Below are 23,898 nucleotides of genomic sequence, written 5' to 3' on the forward strand. Positions count from 1 at the left end.
AACGTCGAAGTTTTGTACTTGTATGCTCATTCAATTTATTTTGTCGGTTTAATGTTCGGTTTTTTTGGTTGTGAGAAACAAGTTCCAAATTAAAACCGAACCTTAATTTCGGTTTGTTGAGTTTGGTTTGGTATATTTGATCTATACTATTAATATATTAATTAGTGAGTACACTTACAACTAAAAAAAAATATAACATATATTCACGTTGCTAAACAGACCCAATTGTTTACATAATTAAAAAAAAAAAAAAAAACTTCCTAAAATAATGGTAACAGTTTTTTAAAAAATAATTGATTAACTCTTTTTATACATGACTGATACACTACTTAGATTGTGTATCTATTTTGGGATATGGGTATAACCATAAATAATTAATTTCGAATATATTAAGTTTTCCAAATAGTTTTCTAAATTAAATATTAAACATTTATAGTTTTCTAAAAACAATTAGTTGTGTGTTAAATTAGATTCAAAATATTCCAGTATTTTAGGAAACTATATTAATTATAAATGATACATTCCTATATTTTATGAAATTATATTCATTATGGGATAAAGTTTATTCAAAATGATAGTTTTCCTAATTTTTCACATTAAATCTTCAAATAGATCTTAGAAATGAATCTAAACAACCAATTAATCAAAATCTTGCCAAAGAGTTTTAAATTTTAAATTATAACGATTTGATTTTAGATTTTATCCATTAATTGTATATTCAGTTTTTATTACTTTTTTGAACAACCTAAACAATTGAAATAGATATATCCTAACAAAAAAAACAATCGAAGTATATATATTAAGTAGATTTTATGCTTACATATGTGATTATATTTTAATGTATAATACCAAAATCATTAAAATACAAATTGTTATAATTGATTGACATTAATTTTGATGATTTATATTAAACATAAATTGTTTAATACACTTCCCATGTCTATCTCTATATCAGATATTTTATCAGAAAATAGTTAAAGTTTGCGGGTTTTATCTATAGACCTATTTATTTCAAATATCATGAAAGAGCCTGACGATAACAGGTATTTTGGGAAATAAAAAACATGATCTAAACCATTTTTGATATAAATACTTTTGGGTAACCAGACCATATAAGAAAATTTGGATTGCTAAATTCAATTTGAAACATTCATTGGTAATTAAATATTTTGGGTTAAAGTTAGAGATCTATTATTAGGTTACTTTGGGGTTAATCCGTCAAAACATTCATTGTGAATGTGTAATTATTATTAATGCAACTTTTACAACTTTTGAAAAGTTTTTTTATTACTTCTACATGATCAAATTGAATTGCATATCGATAAATATTCATGTGCTATTTTGACTCATTATTTTTATTCTTCTTTTATTTTTAACCAAACTAATAATAATATTATATATCTTTTTAACTTCATTTTTTTCTATCAATACTCATTGTAATACTATTTAGTTCAAACACATTACAAAAATATGATACTCTTCGTGATCGATCAAATTATAGTGAAATGAAAAAGAATATTATATCCATAGTATCTATATATATTAATATTACCGTGCTGATTATTTATTTTTATTATATCAAAACTTATTATATTACTATTTTATCCAAACACATTATGTAACATATTCTAATTTGTTACAAGTCATATGTATCTGAAAATTTTCCCTCTTGCTGTAGTATAGATCAGGTCTCATCGAAGATGGATATAAATTTGGAGATTATCGCTTGAGCATCCAAATTAATTGACAATATTAGCAGAGATGACAAAGACCATATTGGAGACAGTGTGTAAACATCGAATTTGATGGAACTATTATCGAGTGAATCATCTGACTTTGGTAGTGTCGATTTCCTCCGGTGAAGATACCAATTGTTTTTTGTCGTTTCATTTTTTCTTTTGTTTTTTTTTTCTTTTAATCAGAACTTTAACCAATACAAAGAATGAGTCTCATATAATTTTTAACATACTATCCATCTAAAAAATAGAATGAACTTCTAAAATTATGGCCCCCAAAGACTTTGAATTGAATTAAATTAGACTAATTTATATTTTTTTGGGTCAAAATTTAAATATTATAGGTCTCTTATTATTTTTAGTAAAGTACAAAAAAAAATATTAAAAAACCCCGCACGTAAGTGCGGGTCGATCCCTAGTTTGATTTAAATTTGGTTCCGGTTTCGACTCGGCTTCGTTAAACTTGTGTAGTAGAAATCAAAGAAAATAAAAAAATAAATTAACTATAGGTTTGTTTATGTATTATCTTAACTTTATATAAACAAAAATACTAGAGAAAAAACATAGGAATGTTACAAATTTACAATAAAGATAAGCAACTACATCTATACACACAAGCAAATAAATAACTAGTTATAATTGAAAAAATGATAAAAATTAAATATATGTCTATTAAAAAAGTCTTAACTTATGTATTTCCTCTTTTTTTTCTGTTAGTTCAGGATTTGATGGTAATAATTTAAATTAGTTAATTTTTTAAGATTAAAGATTCATCTTGTTACTAGTAAACTTTTTTTTTTCCTTTTAGTTAAGATTTTATGTTGAATTTATATGAACAAATGTTATTAATTCGTTGAACTAAATTATTTCCACTTGATTTAATGATGAGTGATGACACTAATCTTTGGTGGAATCTCAGATTCATGAACACATGAAAGTTGAGATCTGATTGTTTAACTAACATCTTAGACCAGGTTTGTATATCCACTCTAATTACTTTTATCCTAAATCGTAGGACATCAGAATAGATAATATTTCTGAATATAAATTTCTATATTTGTCATTCGATAAAATTAATATATAATTTATAATGATCCAAGTGGTTTAAAATAGTAATTTTTCTTTTAAAATATTATTTTAGATATCTGTCATCTATATTTGCAAGTGGTTTAACCTAGTGATTTTATCTAAGATACTAGATATTATGGTTTGCTTTTTTGCTTTTGTTATGGTTTACTTTATAACAACAATAATATTTCTTTTATTTATGAACTTCCAATATGTATGATAAAGGATGATGAGAATTGCAACAGTTAAATCTACACAGTTTGCTAGAAATCGTGTGAGTGAACAAAAGATGTGCATTATCATCATCAACATTGGTCATCAGTTCTTTTTGCCATTATCATCACTATCATCATTAGTAGTATGGCTTGTTTGTTCATGGTTTTTAAGTATGAATTGATTTATATACAATATTAAATTAAAAGATATTAAACTTAGGATTACACATTATTATTTTATAATATTAATCTTTTTATTCTCCAGTGAACAATTTATATATTGCTATTTCCCAAATTTTTTACATATATTGCTATTGTTAATTATTTAAAAGATACAAAAGTAATAATTATAAACAAAACAATGCGTAAATATATATTTTCTATTGGACTCCATAAACCTACATATTGTTTTCTTTATTTTTATTAATCCATACCTTTACCCATTATAAGAACCCATGGTAGGTAAAAACAACTCAGCAAACCAACCAAATAGTAGGAACCCAACTGGTGCTGTTTGCAACTTACTTGAATCAATCAAGGTAGTCAGATATAGGCTCGACATCAATTCCACAATCCTTTGCACGTTTCTCCAGTAAGTCTGCATCGTGGATACGTTGAGCTCCTGATACTTTTTATTGGTTTAATTAAAAAATATTTGTATTAAAAACTGTTTTTTAATCTGAGACTTTATTTCCACACTACTCATACTCTTTGTAACTATTCGAATAAAAATAATCTTTGTGATTATTTGAAGGTGAAAGTGTTTTTCTATATCAGAAAAAAGAAACAAAAATATTAGGAGTGATCAAAATGACAAATTTTAAATAAGATACCATAGCTCAGTTATAAATTTATGATATAAGATCATATCTTTTTTTTAACTGAGGTGTATTTATTTATTTTTCAGTTTTGTAAATAATGATTTTAATAAAAGATATTTGAAATTTTTAAAATACATATCTAAACAATATCTGCATATTAAAATAATTTCAAAAATACTTAAAATAAAGAAATCTGTTATTAACTTTTGTATTATTAAAACAATAAAATATTCTATTATTTATAAAAGATACCAAACTTTGAAATCATTTACAAAAACTGAAACAACTAATTAAAATCATTTGTTATAAGGGAAAAATGCCAAAAAAATCCCGAAGTTATTTTTATTTGGAAGTTTAATACCCAATGGTTTTGGATTGGAATAAAAATACACTAAATAATAAAAACGTATCATTTAAAACCCAAAATAATAAGTGTTGTTATTTCCGTACCCACGATTTTTTCAACAAAATAAAAATTCCAATTTTACCCCCGGTTATTAAATTAATTATTAGTTTTTAATAATAAAATTATCGGTTTTCTGTTAATCATTTCATACCGAAAATTAATCTGGTTATTTCTCTTCTTCTTCTTCCTCTCATACCGGAATCAAATTAAAGAGCATATAATTAAACCGAAATAAACCGATTGATCATTATATAGTTTTTGTTTTTTCATATAATCCACTTTAATTGGCTAGAGAGAGATTGTAACGGTGTCGTCATCGCCAAACGATTGATTTTTGCATTTTGAGAGCTTCTTCCAAAAAAAGGTTCGTTAATAGAGATTTCTCAGTGCTCTCTTTTGCGTGTTTCAGCTTCTTTGTTTTTCTACGATCTGATTCCATGTCTTTGTTTCTTGTTCGATTGTGAATTTGAGAAAATGGTGGATTAACCCTCGCCGGAGATTCGATTCCGGTGTTCGTCGCCGGTTACTAATCAACAGAGCTGGATCGTTCTAACCTTGATCTGAGATTAAAACCCCAACAACAAGCTTCGCCACCATTATTAGCACCGTTGTTGGAATTAAACAAGCTATTAACTTTATCCATCAGATCTGAGCTTTGGTTTAAAGCTTCTGAGGAACCAAGCTCAACGACCCCGTTTTGAGCAGCGATACACGCCATCGTCTTCAACCCGTAAATCTGACCTTGACTAGCTCAACGACCCCGTTTTGAGCAGAGTCCTTTAGCTTTCCCTGATAGAGACAAACAAAGTATTAATGTATTATTCTGATTATTACGAGATTTACAATATGAACAATACAACAAGGACTTCCAAAAGTAAATGTTACATTATAATTTATTCTCTTTCACGAGTTTCAATAGCATGATACCTATCTTACTATATAATACCTTGTTATCCGATACACACCATTGTCTTCAACCCGTTTTCACGATTTGTTGTTGGAGAGTGTCTTTGTTGAACTGAGGAGGAAGAAGAGATTGTGGTTATGGTTGTGGAGGAAACAGAGATGGGTGCTGATTTGTTATGATGAAAGCTCTCATCGCCGCCGCCGATGCGTCATCGTCGGGTATTATCCGGAGCAACGACGATTAGAGAGAGGAGGAAGAAGAAGAGAGATAACCAGTTTAATTCTCGGTATGACATGGTTAACAGAAAACCGATAATTTTTTTATTAAAAATTAATAATTAATTTAATAACTGAGGGTAAAATTGGAATTTTTATTTTGTTGAAAAATCGTAGGTATAGAAATAACAACACTTATTATTTTGGGTTTTAAATGTCACGTTTTTATTATTTGGTGTATTTTTATTCCAATCCAAAACCATTGGGTATTAAACTTCCAAATAAAAATAACTTCGGGTTTTTTTTGGCATTTTTCCCTTTGTTATAACGGATTTAAATATTAGCATCGGTTTAGATAAGGGACATGTGGACCCGACGGGTTAGTCAACCTGTTGTAAGTTGTAAGGCCATGTGCATTGGGGCGTCCCTCGTGCGTCCTACGTGAATTAAACATTTAATTTAAATCGAAATCACGTAATATATGAAGATACGGTCCTTAAATCGGGACAATTTTGCTGCGTCCCTCAGGACACCTGTTCAATTATAATTGGTTGTTGTTTTATTTGTAGGGGAAAGGATAAAAAAAATCGACAGAACAAATCTTTTTTTCTTTCCCAGTCTTTCTCTTTACTCTCTCTGTATCGCGACGGCGATAACCTTTGAGATTCATCAAAACCTTTGAGAAACCTTCATCAAATTGAAGATTCTGCAACGCGAAGGCCATCTTTAAGTGTATCACCTTCCGAAACCTCCAATTGTAAGAGGTATGTGTTGTAAATTCGAATCCGATTTTGATGTATTCTCGATTTAGGGTTTTCTTGAAATTTTTTTTTTTAGGGTAAAGGGAAATTGTTTGGGGGATTCGATAGAATAGGGAAATTGATTGTGGGATTCGATAGATTTCTGAGTTTGATGTATTGATAGTGGCTGAGTATTAAAATATATGTATGAGCGAACAATTATGTATGTTCGTGTTTCGTTGCTAGTGTCCAATTAAGTATGTTCTTGTTTCTCTTTCAATGTTTAATTATGTATGTTCTTTAGTATATTAATAAGACAAGACTTAGTGTTCAATTATTTTTGTTCTTTAGTATATTAATAAGACAAGAATTAGTGTTCAATAATTTATGTTCTTTAGTATATTAACAAGACAACACTGTGTCTTGTGAATCTGATTGTCTCTATATTATATAAAAATCAATGCTTGATGGCTGATGTATTTTTTGCAGGTTTCGCAAGAGCATGGGCCACGACTACAGCTACTCTCAGCCTGATTCCTCAGATCAGGCTGATGTATACTCTGATGACACCGACGACAGGGAAATAGCAGCTTTGATACGGATGGATGAGGCCGAGAGTACTCGAGAAAATGATCAAGCGATGCAATACCCTCCCCAACCTGAGGTTGAGTTCGGATTTCCGAAGGTATGCTACTGTGGTGGTCAGCCTCTACTATCCTCAAGCTACAACAGAAGGTATGGTCTTTAACTTTATTACATTATGAATTGATTTGCTATGTTTCAACAGATTATCGATTTATTTTGTATGTTACATATGGTAATGCAGATACTACACATGTGGGAATGTTGATGATGGAGAGATGCATATTCACAAGTGGTGGGATGTAGCTGTCATGGAAGAGATGGACAGACAATGTCAAGTGCTGTCTGAGAAAGTAGATTGCCTCACACTCGCAGGTGACTATGACTCGCACATCAGTAATGAAACCGAGCAGAAAATACTCATGTTAGAGAAGGCAGTGATAGAGCTACGGAAGACTAGAAATAAGATTAGAAATGGGCCAGAATTGATAATCGTAATTGCTATTGTTGTATTTTTAATATGTATGTTGGTGATGTCTATGAAATTGTAATGACATTGTAATGACTAAGTTTGTGTATCATGCTCTAAGTTTGTGTAATGTAATGACATTGTATTTTTTGGTAAGACATTGTATTTTTGTGTCACGGTAATGCTCCGGAGGTCAACTTCTATGTCAACGGAAGGGAGTACAATATGGGGTACTATCTCACAGATGGTATTTATCCAAAATGGGCCACTTTTATACAATCTATCCGGCTTCCACAAGGTATGAAAAATTCTCTATTTTCTAAAAAACAAGAAGCTGTACGAAAAGATGTTGAGCGTGCATTTGGAGTCTTGCAAGCTAGATTCGCCATTGTTAAAAATCCATCTCGTTTATGGGATAAGTACAAAATAGCAAATGTTATGAGAGCATGCATAATACTGCATAATATGATTGTCGAGGATGAACGAGAAACATACAGTGTCCGAAACATTGTTTCTGAATTTCAACACGGAGTAGATGTGGATCAAACATATACAGTCGGTGCTGCCAGTTTGGGTTCAAATATGAGCAGTACGATTACTCGTCGAACACATATGCGGGATAAACAAGTTCATGACCAGTTGAAAAAAGATTTGATTGAGCATATTTGGACAAACTTTGGACATCTTCCACATAATGAAGATTAATTACATAAATTCTATGCTGGAAATAAAATGTTTGTTTCTACTTTTGATGTTTTTACGGTTTATGTTTTTATTTTTCATGTTTTAATTGTATGTTTTGTTTTTTTTCCAAGTTTTTGTAAGTTTGTAATTTTCTCATATTATTAATGTTAATGTTATATGTTTTATTTGAATAAAATTTTAATATGATTTTACTTATTAATTTAAATATTAAAAATAATATTATTTTTTCCAGGGGACCAAATGTGAGGGACACCAATACTTATACCAAAATTAAGAAACTCTAAAAATAATATTAATTTATTTGAGGAACCAATTTTTTGTCCCAACCAATGCTCATGCTCTAACATATTCGGGTCGGGTCAAAAACTCATCCTGGATAAACTGGTTTCTCGTATCATCAAATTCCAATTTTTTTGTCTTTCTCAGCTTCTCAATGTCATTAAAGTGGATTGGTCTACACTCCCCAAGGATCTCTTAGACCTAATCTCAAAATCTCTAGAATCTTCCTTCGATCTCATCCACTTCTGTTCCGTATGTTCTTCTTGGCGATCCGCCGCCGAGCCGAAACGTCCCCTCCATACACATCACCTCCCGATCCTCCCCGATAACGGTGGCAGCCTCTTCCCTGACTCCGCCGTAGGTTTCCGTCTCTCCCACCGGAGCATCTTACACATCAAGCCTCATGAACTGCACATGGAGTCTGATTCGTTTGGGTGGCTGATCAAGGTCGAGGACGACAATAGCAATCCTTGAAAGGTGACGCTTTTAGATCCGTTGAGTGATTCGAGAAACTCAATTCCTGAGCATTTCCCTCGTGTGCTCGATATGTCAAAGTTTAAGGTTTGAGAATTGGGTTGTGAATGCAAGCTTCATTATTTCAATACCGTTGGTGATATTGTAGACAGTTTATACTTGGAAAAAGCTGTTGTCAAGTACTTAGATTGTGATGTCGAGTATAAGTTTGTTTTGCTTACGATTCATGTCTCTGAGAAGTTAGCTATGTATAGGTCTTGGGATCGGGCATGGACTGTGATTGATGACATGCCTTCTCCTTATGATGATGTGTTTTTGTTCGATGGACGTTTCTTTGTTGTTGATAACAATGGGAGAGCTGTGGTTGTGAATTACAGTTCATTGAAATTGACCTTTGTTGCAAGTCCTGTTGATAAGCTCCAAAGGGTTTACTTTAGGAAAAAGATGACTGGGGATAAGACCATTGGCAAATCGTGTGAAGAGACACCTGGCTCTTTGACCGAAGACTCCACACGTGAGAAGGTTTAGCTGAGCTTGGAGCCAAAGTAATATCAAGTATAAATAAAGATTAGGGGAGTAAAAAGAAGGCATGATGATTATGGTGAGAGTATAGCCGACATGAGGCTAAGGGGTGAGAGAGGAATCCGAGGGATGTGAGCGAAGATTACCGATCTCTACTTTCAGTATCATTGTCTTTGTAATCTTCTTTCTAAGGGTTTTTTGAGGGTTTATTGTAATTTGAGAGCAAGACTCTATCTTTGGGATTATTATTCAAGTATTATTCAGATTAAAGTTTTGATTCTCTTAGTTTTACTGTTCAAAGCTTAACAAATTGGTGTGTTTGTGACTGGTGACACTAAGAAAGAGAAAAAAAAATATATCAACCATTCATTACTCAACATAAGAGGAGCCTATTCCTCCAAGCGGTATTTTTTGTCTCTTTCTATTTTTCTCTTTCTTCCTTCAGAGCAAACAAAAGAAACCGAGAGAGAGTGATGACGTTGTTGCCGATCGCCGAAGGATCGACGACAGAAGAACAAGCGGACATGTTTGGAGATGTGTATGACAAGTTGGGCAACCTGAGCCTCCAAATCAAAGAAATCCAGGATGGGAAGCGGATCTCAGATCAGAAGCTCGACACCATGTTGGTGCGTTCAACGCCTCCAATGACAGGATGCAGGAGATACACAAAAAACTCCAGTTCTTGATGTCTTCTTTTCCGGCGCTTGAAACAGTCAAGGAGCAATGGTCAACAAGCTTTCTCGAAACACCTCCGTCTCAAGATTCTTGCATTCCGGATCCTCCACTGCCCTCCATACCAGTTCGTCGGGAACTCGCTCCTGCCATGCACGACAACTACGAGAGGGGTCCAAATCTGTGTGATTCGTTGTTAAAAAATGTCGAGATGCCGTTATTTGACGGAAGAGAAGCTTACAGCTGTATCACTAGGGTTGAGCATTTTTTTGAATGGGTGGGTTTAACGATACCGACAGACTAGAGCTGGTCTCCGTCAGCCTCACCGGCGGTGCCCTGAGCTGGTTCAACTGGGAGACTAACCGGTTGCCTTTCCAATCTTGGCTGCAGTTTAAAGCAAGGTTGCTTCTCCGATTTGGGAATCTCAAAAGCAGAGGACCAAGTCAGAGCCTTTTCTGCCTCAAGCAAACCAGTACAATCGCCAAGTATATCCATCAGTTTGAAGATCTATCGTCTCAGGTCACCGGCTTGGACGACAATAAACTGGAAGGTATATTCTTGAATGGGTTGTCTCTAGAGATGCAGGAAATCATTCACATGTGGAAGCCCTAGAGCTTACCTGAGATGGTAGGAGTTGCTCGGGATATGGAGTCCAGTCTTATCCGACGAGTGGTGTTACGGGAACTACAGAATGACAGATAAAGTACTAAGCTTCATCAGGATAACCGTCCTTCGAGCCTCTCTCACACAGGAAGTGGAAAGCCAAAACCTTTTGTCACTATAAAACCAAACCAACGTGACTCGGCTACGTCTACCAACATACGTCCTCGCAAACATTTCTCTGATGCAGAACTGGATGAGAAATGCCGTCATGGATTGTCTTTTAAGTGCGACGGGTGTTATTTCAAGGGTCACATCTGCCCTAACAAGGAGGTTCAGGTGATGGCAGTTATACATGGCTATGAAATGGAAGTGTTGGATGAAAACATGGTGGAACTGGCGGATACATCGCTTACGGAGGATTCTCCACAGTTGATGGCGTTGTCATATGCTTCTTAAATGGACATATCCTCTGAACACACTATGAAGATGCGGGGCACTCTTGGCAAACAGCAGATTGTCATTATGCTCGACAGTGGCACCACACACAACTTCATCACACTGGAGTTGGCCACTAAGCTTAAGGTGGGAAACCAAAACGGTTCGAGGTTGCGAATAATCTTGGGAACAGGAATCACAATACGCGGTTCAGGAGTCTGTCGCCAAGTGTGTCATCAGTGATTTGATTACCTTGGATCTTGCTAATGTGGATATCATCCTGGGAATGGTGTGACACATAACGTTGGGAGACTGCGATGTTAACTGGGACAAGCAAACAATATCGTTATGGCATAAGGGACGCCGAGAAACACTTTGTGGTGAACTTGACCTCCATGTCTCCAAGTTGTCACTCAAGACACTATCCACTACCGCCGTTCCATCTTTCAGCAAGCCTTCTACAGTGTTGTCACCACTACCAGAGCCACTTTCTGTGATCCTTGACTCGTTTGCAGGGGTCTTTGCTTCACCAACGTCTTTACCACCTGTTCGAGGCAGGGAGCACTCCATCAAATTGCTACCTCACTCTGGTACCATCAGTGTGCGCCCTTACCGTTATCCTCACGCACACAAGAAAGCCATGGATGAACTCGTTCACGAAATGCTTCAGTCAGACATCATTCGACCAAGTAAGAGTCATTTCTCTAGTCATGTCTTGCTGGTTAAGAAAAAGACACTTCCTGGCGTTTTTGCATTGATTACAGAGCTCTTAAACCAGGCCACTATTGTGGATAAGTTTCCCATTCCGCTGATTGACGAACTCCTGGATGAGCTATGTGGGGCTCAGATCTTTTCGAAGCTGGACCTCCGATCAGGATACCATCAAATCCGAATGAAAGAAGAGGATATTGAGAAGACCGTGTTCCGCACCCACGATAGACACTTCGAGTTCCTCGTGATGCCCTTTGGCCTCACCAATGCCCCGACAACATTTCAATCTCTAATGAATGAGGTTTTCTGACCCTTCCTCCGCAAGTTTGTATTGGTTTTCTTTGATGATATCCTCATCTACAGCAAGACCCTCGTGGAGCACCTTGACCATCACACCACGGTTCTTCAGGTTTTCTCTGCGCAACAACTGTTTGCCAACCGCAAAAAGTGTCTTTTTCGGACAGACTCAAGTTGACTACCTCGACCACATCATTTCTGCTCAAGGAGTTGCCATTGATCCAACTAAGACTGTGGCGATGCAAAACTGGCCTACTCCAAAGTCAATAAAGGCATTGCATGGGTTCTTAGGCCTCACAGGCTACTACAGACGCTTTGTCAAAGGGTATGGTGTTCTGGCGAAGCCTCTCACTGATTTATTTCGTAAGGATCAATTCCATTGGTCTTCCCAAGCAGCCACGACATTTGAGACTTTGAAGGAGGCTATGATCTCGGTTCCAGTGTTGGCACTTCCAGATTTCACTAAAGTGTTTGTGGTGGAATATGATGCCTCCGATTTTGGTCATGGAGCAGTCCTCATGAAAGATCACAAGCCCATTGCTTATTTCAGCCATGGACTAGCACCACAAGAGCAGTTAAACCTATCTACGAACGCGAATTAATGGCCATTGTCTTGTCAGTTCAAAAGTGGCGCCATTACCTCTTAGGCAGGACATTCATTGTGCATACCGACCAAAAGAGTCTCAAGTTCTTACTCGAGCAATGTGAGGTTTCTCTTGAGTATCATAAAAGGTTGAGTATGCTGTTGGGATACTCCTTCGACATTGTCTACGAGCCTGGAATTGACAACAAAGCAGCTGATGGCCTTTCTCGGATTTCTCATCAAGCCTACCCTCAACTCGCATAAACTCTCATGTCCATCACCACTCCATCAGTTATTCAACTACAAGACGTTTTTAAGGAAATTGACACGGATGCTCAGCTTCAGGAGACAATCTCGGCAATCAAAGCAGACTCATTATCCAAACCAGGGTACACAGTCAAAGACGGCAGACTATGGTACAATAACAGGTTAGTCCTCCCTAAAGGCTCTCGGTTCATACCACTTATCCTTTCTGAATTTCACAAAGGCAAACTTGGACGACACTCTGGGGTTTTAAAAACAATGAAGTGGATCCAACAATCTTTCCACTGGACTGGGTTGCTGAAAGATGTTCAACGTCTAGTGGCAGAATGTCAGGAATGTTACAACCGCTGCCTATTCCGAACCACATTTGGGAGGAATTGACAATGGACTTTATCGAGTGACTTCCTCTCTCAAATGGTATCAATGTCATTCTGGTGGTGATTGATCGACTGAGCAAATTTGCTCATTTCATTGGCCTTCGACATCCTTTCATGGCTGCTGATGTTGCTGAAAAATTCATTACGAAGGTAGTAAGGCTTCATGGATACCCTGTGTCAATTGTCTTGGATCGAGACAGAATCTTCCTCAGTAAATTCTGGTCTGAGTGTTTTAGGTTGGCGGGCACAAAACTCAAATACAACACCGCTTTCCACCCTGAGACAGATGGTCAATCAGAAGTCCTTAATCGCTGTTTGGAGGCTTACCTACGTTGTTTGGCTTCTATTAACCCAAGACATGGCAACGTTTTCTCTCTTGGGCTGAAATCTGGTACAACACATCCTTTCACACGTCATTGATAACCACCCCCTTCCAGGTCGTTAATGGCAGACCCCCGCCTTCCATCCTGCAGTATGAGGAACGCTCTACCAACAACGTTGACTTAGAGCGGTTGTAAAGGAATGGGACTTGATGCTGCGGCAAATCAAGGATCACTTGTTACAAGCTCAACAGTCGATGAAGAGTAACGCAGATAAACACCGTCATGAAGTGGTTTTTATAGTGGGGGACATGGTTTACTTGAAGTTACGTCCATACTGACAGCAATCAGTGACTCGACGGGTGTCTCACTCGCAGCTAAGTTTTTTGGTCCCTACGAGGTGTCGGAACGCATTGGGAAAGTTGAGTATCGGTTAAAGCTTCCTGAGGGGGCTAAAATTCACCTAGTTTTTCATGTGTCCCAACTCAAACCAGTCCTTGGTCATGGTGCGGATGTAACTCCCCTACTAGACATGTTTGCTCAACAGGAGGATTTCAGCATTGAACCAGCGGAGGTTCTGGACACGCGCTACAATGCTGAAGGTTACTTGGAGGGTCTGATCCAGTGGTAAGGACTTCTGACCCATGAAAACACTTGGGTGACAGTCAGTTATCTGTTGTCGCAATTTCCTTCCTTCAAGCTTGGGGACAAGCTTCGTCTCGAGGGAGGGGGTATTGATAAGCTCCTAAGGGATTACTTTAGGAAAAAGAGGACTGGGGATAAGTCCGTTGGCAAATCGTGTGAAGAGACACCTAGCCATTTGACTGAAGACTCCACACGTGAGAAGGTTTAGCTGAGCTTGGAGCCAAAGTAATATCAAGTATAAATAAAGATTAGGAGAGTAAGAAGAAGGCATGATGATTATGGTGAGAGTATAGCGGATATGAGGCTAAGGGGTGAGAGAGCAATCTGAGGGATGTGAGCGCGCGGATTACCGATCTCTACTTTCATTATCATTGTCTTTGTAATCTTCTTTCTAAGAGTTTATTGTAATCTGAGAGCAAGACTCTATCTTTGGGATTATTATTCAAGTATTATTCAGATTAAAGCTTTGTTTCTCTTAGTTTTACTGTTCAAAGCTTAACACCTGTGTTTGGTGGTGATAAGAAGTATTTGATTGAATCTTGTGGTGAAATGTTGCTTGTGGATATGTATTTGAGCTTAGAGGCAGTTGATGGGGATCCTGGATTCGCAGAGGAGATCTTGGAGCATCCTGCGTTTTATATGAATGAGAGAACGGTTAAATTTAAAGTCTTTAAGTTTGTTGAAAAAGAGAAGAGTTGGGCTGATGTTTACGATCTTGAAGATAAGATGTTGTTCCTTGGTGATGATTCCACCTTTTCTGCTTCCAATTCTGATATTTTACCTCTCTATGGGGGAAGCTCCGTGTTCTTCAATGGTAATGTCTACAATGGAGAAGACTTGGGTGCAATGCAAGATCAAGATTTAGGAGTGTTTGATTTCAGCAGTTGAAAAATTGAGCTAGCGTAAAAGATACCTGAATCTGCCTTGCTGCATTCGCAAAAGATACTTGAATATGCCATGCTGCATTCGCAAAAGTTCCTTTTCACTTCGCCTCAGAGGTTAAGCCAAGGTATCTGTTACTGGGGAGAAGAGGTTAGCAATATGTCATCCCCATGAAAGTTTGTTGCAAGGCTGAAGCAGTGCCTTTGATGAAGCAAGGCCACAAATTTCTCTCCTCCCTGTCATCCCCATCTTCAGCTGGAGACCCGTCAGCGACAAACCGACACACAAGCCAGGGTTGTTTGAATATAAGTCTGTTCTATATGGGTATGGAAGATTGGGATTGTTTGACGACATGAACAGAATAGTGTAGAGAATGGAAACAGAAGGTCACAGAATTGATACAGTTTGTTCAAATATGGTTCTTTTGCCCTAAGGAGCTCATGATGCTCTTCCCCAAATGGGTTCTTGGTTACAGAAATAGAAGGGGTTGTAAATTTGTAATGTTCCTTTGTCAATAAAGACGTATAACACGGTCTTGAATTCTTGTCCTACAATCATGTCACTGTTGAAAGACTTGGATAGCTGTCCTCTTTCTCTTTACGAACTGTTCTCTTTCTCTTCTTGTCCGTGAATTGACTCAGTCATCAGTTCTAGATGAAGCAATTCAGTTGAACGCGGCGGTAGAGTGTAAGTTGGATTTACATGGTATGCACTTGAGCGCGTCGTACTTGATAATGCTACAATTGATGGATGAGATTAGGCTTAGATTTAGTGAAGACAAGTGCGTGTTTCCTGCTGGGATTGTAGTTGTTTCTGGATCCGGAAAGCACAGCAACATAACTAAAGTGATCCTTTTGAATATTACTTTGATGGTTAAAAAAAATTCCTGTAATAATAGATGCTTCTAAATCTACTGATGTTGATTTTATTGAACATACCAAAATATTTGAGATAATTATTTTTTTTTTGCAAAAGAAATTATTTAATCAATTCAAAACGAAATTTAGATTATTTTTATGGTTGAAAACCATGTAAGTTTCAAAAAAGATAATCTAAAAATAATGTAACTATAAACTATTGATTATTTGAGAATCATGGGATTAAGCACTCTAATGGGTGGAGGATAATGGAGGGTACCCCTCAAGGACCTGCAATAGTATTTGAAATTCATACAATTGGAAGTGTGGTAACGCTCGATGATAGAAGAGGACATGGTCCTTTGTTGAGGCAAAAGGAATTGATGATGATAAATTGATAATCTATCCGAAGATATGACTAAACTATGATCCAAGAAAAGTAAGATTATGTTACGAGGGATTCAAATTGGTTCGTTCTCCATCTCCATTTCCATCGTATTATTAGATGGATTTAAAAATACAACATGATTTTGTAGATTGATTTATGATATAAATGGAAATGCAGAATGAAGATTCCAACACTAACAACACCATAAAAGATTAAAAAAAAAGCTGGCGAGATAACAACATCACAAACTATTGGTGCTACAAGATTTGCCTAAAACTCAATCAATTATACATGGTCTTATATTTTTTTTTGTTTTTTTTTTGAAAAAAATAGCCTGAACTTTTTTTAATAATTACTACACATGATACTACATATGATTATTCAAAGGCTTCTTATTTAAAAGCTAAAATTATAGTTTAGATTAATTTAAATTTTTAAGGCGTGAATAATATTTGTGACAAATGGCCACTCGTCTCAAAGCTAATGAGCAAGAAACAAGTTTCAAGGGAGACGCAAGCAAATGAATTCACAAGGCTTGATTGCGAATTCCAATCCGAGAAGACATTGAAGATGGAGGATGTTCAGATCCTAGAATCATGCATTCAAGATTTTAAAGATGGACTTGAATCTCTATCCAAGTCGATGATCAAATACAGAGTCTCAATTCTTAACATCTTAGGCCACTAATGCCTATAAATTTTGTACATATATAATCAAAAAGTAAATACATCAAGATTTCTCATATAGTTTTTTGTGTGTTTTAAATTTCTTTTCTTAAGTTCAGTCCTTAATCTAGAAAACAAGAAGTCACCTAACCAAGAACTCTACCATTTAATCCTCCCAAAAATTTACAGTTTGATTTTTATGCTGTGAGTCTGTGACGAGTTACCTTCTTAACTTAAACCAACTAAATTACAGCGTCAAGATTCCTCATTATAATACTACAAGTATCTCTGAATTGACACGTTTACAGCAATAATAGCTCTGTTCATCTCTAAATGGTGGGAGACAATGGAAAGGACCCAACATAAAAAATAAGCACACCGTGTGATTTTAATTGTCAAAACCAGTGAATTAGGATCTTCTCTGTATTATATTCTTGAAAACAGACTTGCATAAATACGAGACATTGTTTTAAAGCCACTCGTATATTTAGTTATCTATGGAAAGCTGACATGTGGAGACGAATGGTGGGAGACACAATACATGTTTAGTGTATACATTAGAGTAAGTCCACGTTGGCATTTTAAACATTGCATAGAAAAAGTTAAACCTCACGCACAGAGAGTTTAGAGAAAACATTGTTTCATATTTAACAACTTTCTCAAGGATATTATACAACTAATATGACATGTGAGAAACCTCACGGAGACTTTAAAGTTTCATCTCTCGTAATAATGGTTTCTTGAATTACTTCAAATGTTTCCCACCATACAGACATGAACAGAGTTATTATTATAAAGAACGTGTGAAATTCGAAAAACTTCACCAGCAATGAGTCGAGACAGCGTCATTTATGTGGATTGAAGTTGTTGACGTAATTTTTTTTGTTACCATGTTTAACCTTTGAACTTTTGAGCTTCAAGATTCAATTAGATAATTTTCTGATTTATTGTTTATAGGATGAACCTGTTCGTTGATGTTAAAAGAGTCAAAGATAAAGAAAAAAAAAAGATGTTTGGAATTGAGGCTTGAATTTGTTTCTATTAACTTTTTTTAATTATATGTACAGAATTTTAGGCTTTAGTGGCCAAAGCTGTTGAGAATTAAAACTCTGTATTTGATCAAAGACTTAGATAACGATTCTAGTCCATCTTTTAGATCTTGAATGCATGACTCTAGGATCTGAACATCCTCCATTTTCAAAGTCTTTTCGGATTGGAAGTCGGTGTCAACCTTTGTGCATTCATTTGATTCGCATGTAATGTTTCTTCTTGTTCATTAGCTTTGAGACGACTAACCATTTGCTACAAGTATTTGATCCAGACATGTAGCTAAGAGAGAATCAAACAGAGCAATTGTAACATCTTCTGCTTCTCCAAAGACAGCCAAAGATTTGTCGCTGTTGTCTTCACCTTGTGACACCTTGAGAGACTTTTGTACTTTTTGGAAAGTCTTCTTGAAGGTAAGTGTTTGTAGTAAATTTGGATTCAAATTAAAAAGAAACAAATTATGGATAATTTTAGGATAAAACTAAAATGAACCCAATCCAACTATGGAACTTAGATTTTTCTAAAAACAAAATCCAAATTTAAAGATATTTGATAATCTATATTAACATTTGGCAATCTACCCTTTTAGTTATACTTAATTACATGGAAGGTCCTTGCAAAAACAATATTTCCAAATTTTATCCAATTTCTTAAAATCTCTCTAACTAATTCAAACATAAATATATGATTTTTCTTTCACTTTTATTTGATCTTATATTTAAATCATTTTGAACTATTAAATAATATAGTTACTTAATAATTTTTTTATATGGACATATATTACTTAATCGACGAATAAAATTAAAAAAAATTGTATACAATGTCTCATATCTCTTGGAAAGCAATGGTTCAAATTCATTATATAAAATAAACTAAAATGATTCTGAATACAAATCAGCATGAAACTTAATTTATAAGACATTCAAATTTATACTTATGACTTATATAAAAAAGTGGAGATTAGTTAAAGACTTAACTAATATAATCAGTGTTACAAAGAGATAATATAGTACATTCTTATCTTGTTCAAGGCTATCCTTCTTTTTGAGAATAGAAAAAGTTTGTCTTATAATTTTTTTTTGGGAGTGTTGTCTTAGTTTTTTTGGCTTTTTGCGTGTGCTCCTTTTCTTGTTTGCAAGTGTTTGTATTAGGTACCTTGTTGTTCAAATATAAGTTCATCAATCGACAATAACTAGATATTCACCCGCAGTACACCGCGGGGCTATATTTTTTTATTTAGAAATATTAAATTTAATTTATTTATTATATTAACTATATATGTAAGTACTGTTTTTGTATTATTTAAATGTACTATAGTTTTATATATTATGTAGTGTATAATTTCCATTGTGTAGATTTAGTGGTTTATTATATAGTTAGGATATCCTTTTTGTTCATTTAATTTAATTTTGTCAACAAATATACTGTTTTTGTGATTTTATTTTTTGTTTCCAATGTAGAGGTAATAGTATTTTAAATTATAATATATTTTTATAATTATGTTACCAAATTTCTTTTGGTATGATGTATGTATAAAATTATTATTATGGGATTTGTGTAGTTAGACTAAATATTAATAATAGAAAACGATAATTGAAATTAATTTGAAAATAGATATTGTATTTTAAGTCTTGCTCTGCATAGTTAAACTATATAATAATAAAAAATTTGAAATAGTTAACAAAATACAAATAAGGAAAAAATTAAAATATATTTGGATTTAATTTTAAAACAATCATGAGATCTGTCTACAAACATCTACTTAATAAAATAACAAAATTGCAAATATTTAACCCAAACAAAAATTGCTTTCCAAGCACATATCCAATATATGAGTACTTTTAATTAAAAATCAGGCCTATTAGTTAATATAAAATATTGTAACTCACTCGGTGACACATCCACTCATTCTCTCTATCCCCACCAAAAACTTAGCAATGAATTTAATCCGAATTCACAATTCTCTTTATCTTATCTGATCCGAATTCTTCAGACTTCGGAGCGATCATGTGGAAGCTGAATATCGTCGAAGGAGGTAGTCCATGGCTGCGACCCACCAATAACCACGTCAGACGACACTTTTGGGAGTTTGATCCGAGTCTCTGTACGCCTGAAGAGCTCGACGCCGTCAAGGAAGCTAGGAAATAGCTTTCAGGTACCCTCACCTGACTTGCAGTGTGTTATTTCAACCTGATCGATCATATCTTACACTTTTAAATTGAAAGTGTTATTGTAGCCCCATTCTGAACCAAACACCAAGTGTATCTGAGGAACAAATTTCGTTAGTTTTTCCCGTGGTTTATCCATATTATATTAATAAATCTGTTTAACACTAAACTTACATCTTGAATTTTTAGAAGAATTAAAGTGATTAGCAAAAGGCAAAACGTGGCGATAAAAAATAAATTTAGAACAATACTTGGGTTCACCTCTAGGGATGAACCTCTCCATTCCATTCACCTCCTTGTAAAATAAGGAAATAAAATATATATATATTATTATAAAATTAAAAACTTAAACCACTATTTTATAAACCCAAACCGACATATAATTTTATTCTAATTGTAAAATCTAAACCCTAACCATCTTATTTGTAAACCCGAACCGACATATAATTTTGTTATAATTATAAAATTTAATTCCTAACCATCTCATTTGTAAACCCAAACCGACATATAATTTTATTATAATTGTAAAATCTAAACCCTAACCATCTCATTTGTAAACCCAAACCGACGTATAATTTCGTTCTAATTGTAAAATATAAACTCTAACCACCTCATTTGTAAACCCAAACCTACATATAATTTCGTTTTAATTATAAAATCTTAACCTTAAAAAAATTATTTGTAAACCCAAACCGATATATAATTTCGTTTTAGTTGTAAAATCTAAACCCTAAACAATTTATTTGTAAACCCAAACCGACACATAATTTTGTTCTAATTGTAAAATCTAAACCAAGCCAATACTTAACTTTCCTTAATTAATAATATACAGAATTTTTTTTCCTTAATTGGTTTTGCTTTTTAATTTAATTTTAATTTATTTTTAAAATGAGATAATGTATAGAAGATTTTGATTGGTTGAAAAGGAGGAGGTGAACAAACCTCTAGGGGTGAACCTAAGTATTTTTCATAAATTTACTAATAAATTATATGAGTTTTATATATTACTTACCAATCAACATGTATGGACTTAGATCAGGTGGGACGAAATTGTGCACAAGCATATGTTAGAGAGAGTTCAGTCTCTATGAATCTCCATTCACAATATATTTCCATTGCCTAAAATGATAATATAGAGAATAGTCAGATTTAAATAAACGAAACAGAAAATTAAAAATTATAATAACCAAAATTCTTACAGTTGTGTTTGTCTACTAAAACCAGCAACTAAAAATTATATAACCTAAGAGAACAGAGAATGGAGGTGTATTTATGTAAGCAGTGTGTTTTAGTCTAAAGCTTTTAGGTGTTTGGTGATGTAAAGTTTAGGTGTACTATATTTATAGCCTCATCATTAGGATGATAATCTGTTTTTTTTTTGGTAGTGAGGGTGATAATCTGTTCGTTTCCACGCCCAAAATATTTAAGTTAGCAACTAATTAGGGAGAAAATCTTCCTAATTGTTTTATTTAGGAATATGATATCATTATGCATTTAACTCTGTTTCTTTGTTTCGATTTTGTGCAGGTATTGGAGGGAGAAGATCTTTGAAATAGTCAATTGAAATTGATTGTCTTGAATAATTAAATGAAAGTAGATATCTAAGAATTTTAATTTTGGAAAGCAATAATTCGTTAATAGGAATTAATTGAATTGTGGCTAGGTTGCTTCTAAAAATGGTTTAGTTAGAGGTTTTATATAGAGAGAGTATTTATTATCTATATTAACATTTTTGAAGTACATTTTGGTTTATGCCCTTTAAATTTTACTTATTTTTTTTTTTTACAACATTAACCCCTAAAACAATTCCATAAATAACATTGCAGAGAAACTCAAATACTAAACTTTCTTAAATGGGAGAGTTACTAGAATATTGCAGAAAAGCTTCCTTATTACAAAAGTAACACACAATTGTTTGTAATTACTAGAATAAACTCTGTACCTATACTACCCCTGAAACTAGTGTTGGGAAAAAACGTAATTACGGGTAATGCCATTAGTAAAAAAAAAAAACATTGGAAACTGGGACTAAGTCTACCGATCCTTTGATGGTAGATTTATACAGGTGGACTAATTAAAAGTGTACGTCATATATTTTTGGTACACTTAGTTGTAGTCTTGGTACACTTATCGGTCAACGTAGATGGTACACTTAGTTGTAGTGTTGCTACACTTATTGGTGGACGTATATGTGTATCAAAAACTAAGTGTACCAAAAATATCTGACGTACACCTTCAACAGTCAATATGACCCAAAAGATATTTATGGTAGACTAATGGCCTGTTGCGACAGATTTATGCGACAGACCTCATCCTTTACAGATATTTTTGGTATACTTTGTTTGTTTTTCTCAATAGTTTTCGTAGTGTATTGGTAGAGTTCTAGTCTGTGGTAGATTTAGTAGGCATTTTTGACAGCTGTAAAGTCTTACCAGAATAATACGAATTTGTTTGAGCTGGCAAAGACAGTCTAGCGTTGTGATATACTTATTGGGGATAGATCTAAACACGTTTGCTGTTCTTCCGATTAATGGTGTTCATGTAATAAAGTTTGTAGCAGATTCATCATTCGTGTTCTGTTTATCGGCCGGAGCAAACGTCTTTTTTCTACTCAGTTTCGGAAATCTTTCCTCTGGGTTCATCCATGGAAGAGCAAGATATCTTTTTGGAAATCTATATAACTCACTTATTATAGGTTTTTAATTTAGAAATCAGATGTTGAGACAAAAATCTATAATAGTTGAGTAAAAACCCCACAAGTGAAACCAAAAAAATAGACATAAGTCGTGAAAAAATAAAGTGAGGCAGGGGAAATTAGGGTTTTCAGTCGTATGTTAGAGGTAGAAGACAAGGATATTCTGGTAATTTCGGGTTCATTAAACCTAAAATTGAACGTGTACGTACATATAAACGTGTACGTACATATGAACGCATACGTACACAAGTTATGAATGCATACGTACATACGTACACAAGTTATGAACTCATCATCTTAAGTCTCAGCTTATGGCTTTTCCTGAAGAGGAAGAAGCTACTAGAAGTTCTTGAAGACTGGGAGGTACAGTTTGGTCCTCATAGGTTAGCTTTTTTAGATCAACACACTGCAACAAAGGGTTTCAAGGATACTGAGATTCTCGGTAAAGGAGGATTTAGGAAAGTCTATAAGGGTACCTTACCAGTTTTCAACGTAGAGATTGCGGTGAAGATGGTTTCTCATGATTCAAGACAAGGAATGAGAGAGTTCATTGCTGAGATTGCAACCATTGGGCATCTCAGACACCCTAACTTAGTTCGGCTACAGGGATATTGTAGACACAAAGGTGAACTCTACTTGGTGTATGATTGTATGCCAAAAGGAAGCCTTGATAAGTTCCTCTACCACCAACCGATGATGAGTCTTGAATGGTCACAGAGATTCAAAATTATTAAAGACGTAGCTTCTGGACTTTGTTACTAGCACCAACAATGGGTGCAGGTGATTATCCACAGGGATATTAAACCAGCCAATGTCCTCCTTGACGCTAATATGAAGGCAAACCTTGGTGACTTTGGTCTCGCAAAGCTCTGTGATCACGGGATTGATCCTCAGACCTCTCATGTGGCAAGTACCTTTTTGTATTTTGCTTATTTCGGTTAGTCTCAAAAAAGATCTTTCTTTCATAATGTTGTTGATTTGAAGGTACACTTGGGTATATTTCACCTGAGCTCTCAAGAACAGGAAAGGCAAGTACAAGTTTGCACTCGGTGTAGTGATGCTAGAGATTTCTTGCGGGAGAAAACCTATATTGCCACGAGCATCGCAAAGCGAGATGGTACTTACTGACTGGGTGCTAGAGTGTTGGGAG

At 34.7% G+C, this 23,898-nt stretch overlaps 1 protein-coding gene, 2 long non-coding RNA genes and 3 pseudogenes across 3 annotated transcripts; all 6 read left to right on the forward strand.

The window, feature by feature from the left end:
• Positions 1-5,957: 5,957 nt before the first annotated feature.
• Positions 5,958-7,315, forward strand: LOC104748779 (uncharacterized). The gene is made up of 3 exons (XM_010470373.3): positions 5,958-6,132; positions 6,598-6,843; positions 6,935-7,315. The coding sequence occupies exons 2-3, from the start codon at positions 6,611-6,613 to the stop codon at positions 7,239-7,241; spliced, it is 540 nt and encodes a 179-aa protein (XP_010468675.1). The 5' UTR covers positions 5,958-6,132; positions 6,598-6,610; the 3' UTR covers positions 7,242-7,315.
• Positions 7,316-8,255: 940 nt separating this feature from the next.
• LOC147927214 (uncharacterized) lies at positions 8,256-9,409 on the forward strand. The gene is made up of 2 exons (XR_015581314.1): positions 8,256-8,704; positions 8,872-9,409. It is a non-coding gene; the product is annotated as an uncharacterized LOC147927214 (long non-coding RNA).
• A 5,186-nt stretch (positions 9,410-14,595) lies between these two features.
• On the forward strand, positions 14,596-14,934 carry LOC147927215 (F-box protein SKIP23 pseudogene; annotated as a pseudogene).
• A 69-nt stretch (positions 14,935-15,003) lies between these two features.
• Positions 15,004-15,836, forward strand: LOC147927216 (pentatricopeptide repeat-containing protein At2g17033 pseudogene; annotated as a pseudogene).
• Positions 15,837-19,739: 3,903 nt separating this feature from the next.
• On the forward strand, positions 19,740-21,816 carry LOC104747505 (uncharacterized). Its single transcript, XR_761173.3, has 2 exons — positions 19,740-20,040; positions 21,581-21,816. It is a non-coding gene; the product is annotated as an uncharacterized LOC104747505 (long non-coding RNA).
• Positions 21,817-22,869: 1,053 nt separating this feature from the next.
• LOC104747507 (putative L-type lectin-domain containing receptor kinase V.1 pseudogene) lies at positions 22,870-23,842 on the forward strand (annotated as a pseudogene).
• The last annotated feature ends 56 nt before the right edge of the window (positions 23,843-23,898 follow it).

The sequence above is a fragment of the Camelina sativa genome, chromosome 15 (genome assembly GCF_030686135.1).
Source record: "Camelina sativa cultivar CO46 ecotype springtype chromosome 15, ASM3068613v1".
Classification (NCBI taxonomy): Eukaryota; Viridiplantae; Streptophyta; class Magnoliopsida; order Brassicales; family Brassicaceae; genus Camelina; species Camelina sativa.

Bases quoted from the DNA above. Each gene is read 5' to 3' on its own strand.
- LOC104748779 (XM_010470373.3), top strand. From the start codon at position 6,611: ATGGGCCACGACTACAGCTACTCTCAGCCTGATTCCTCAGATCAGGCT. The intron at 6,844-6,934 runs GTATGGTCTTTA...ATGGTAATGCAG, and splicing joins TCCTCAAGCTACAACAGAAG to ATACTACACATGTGGGAATG.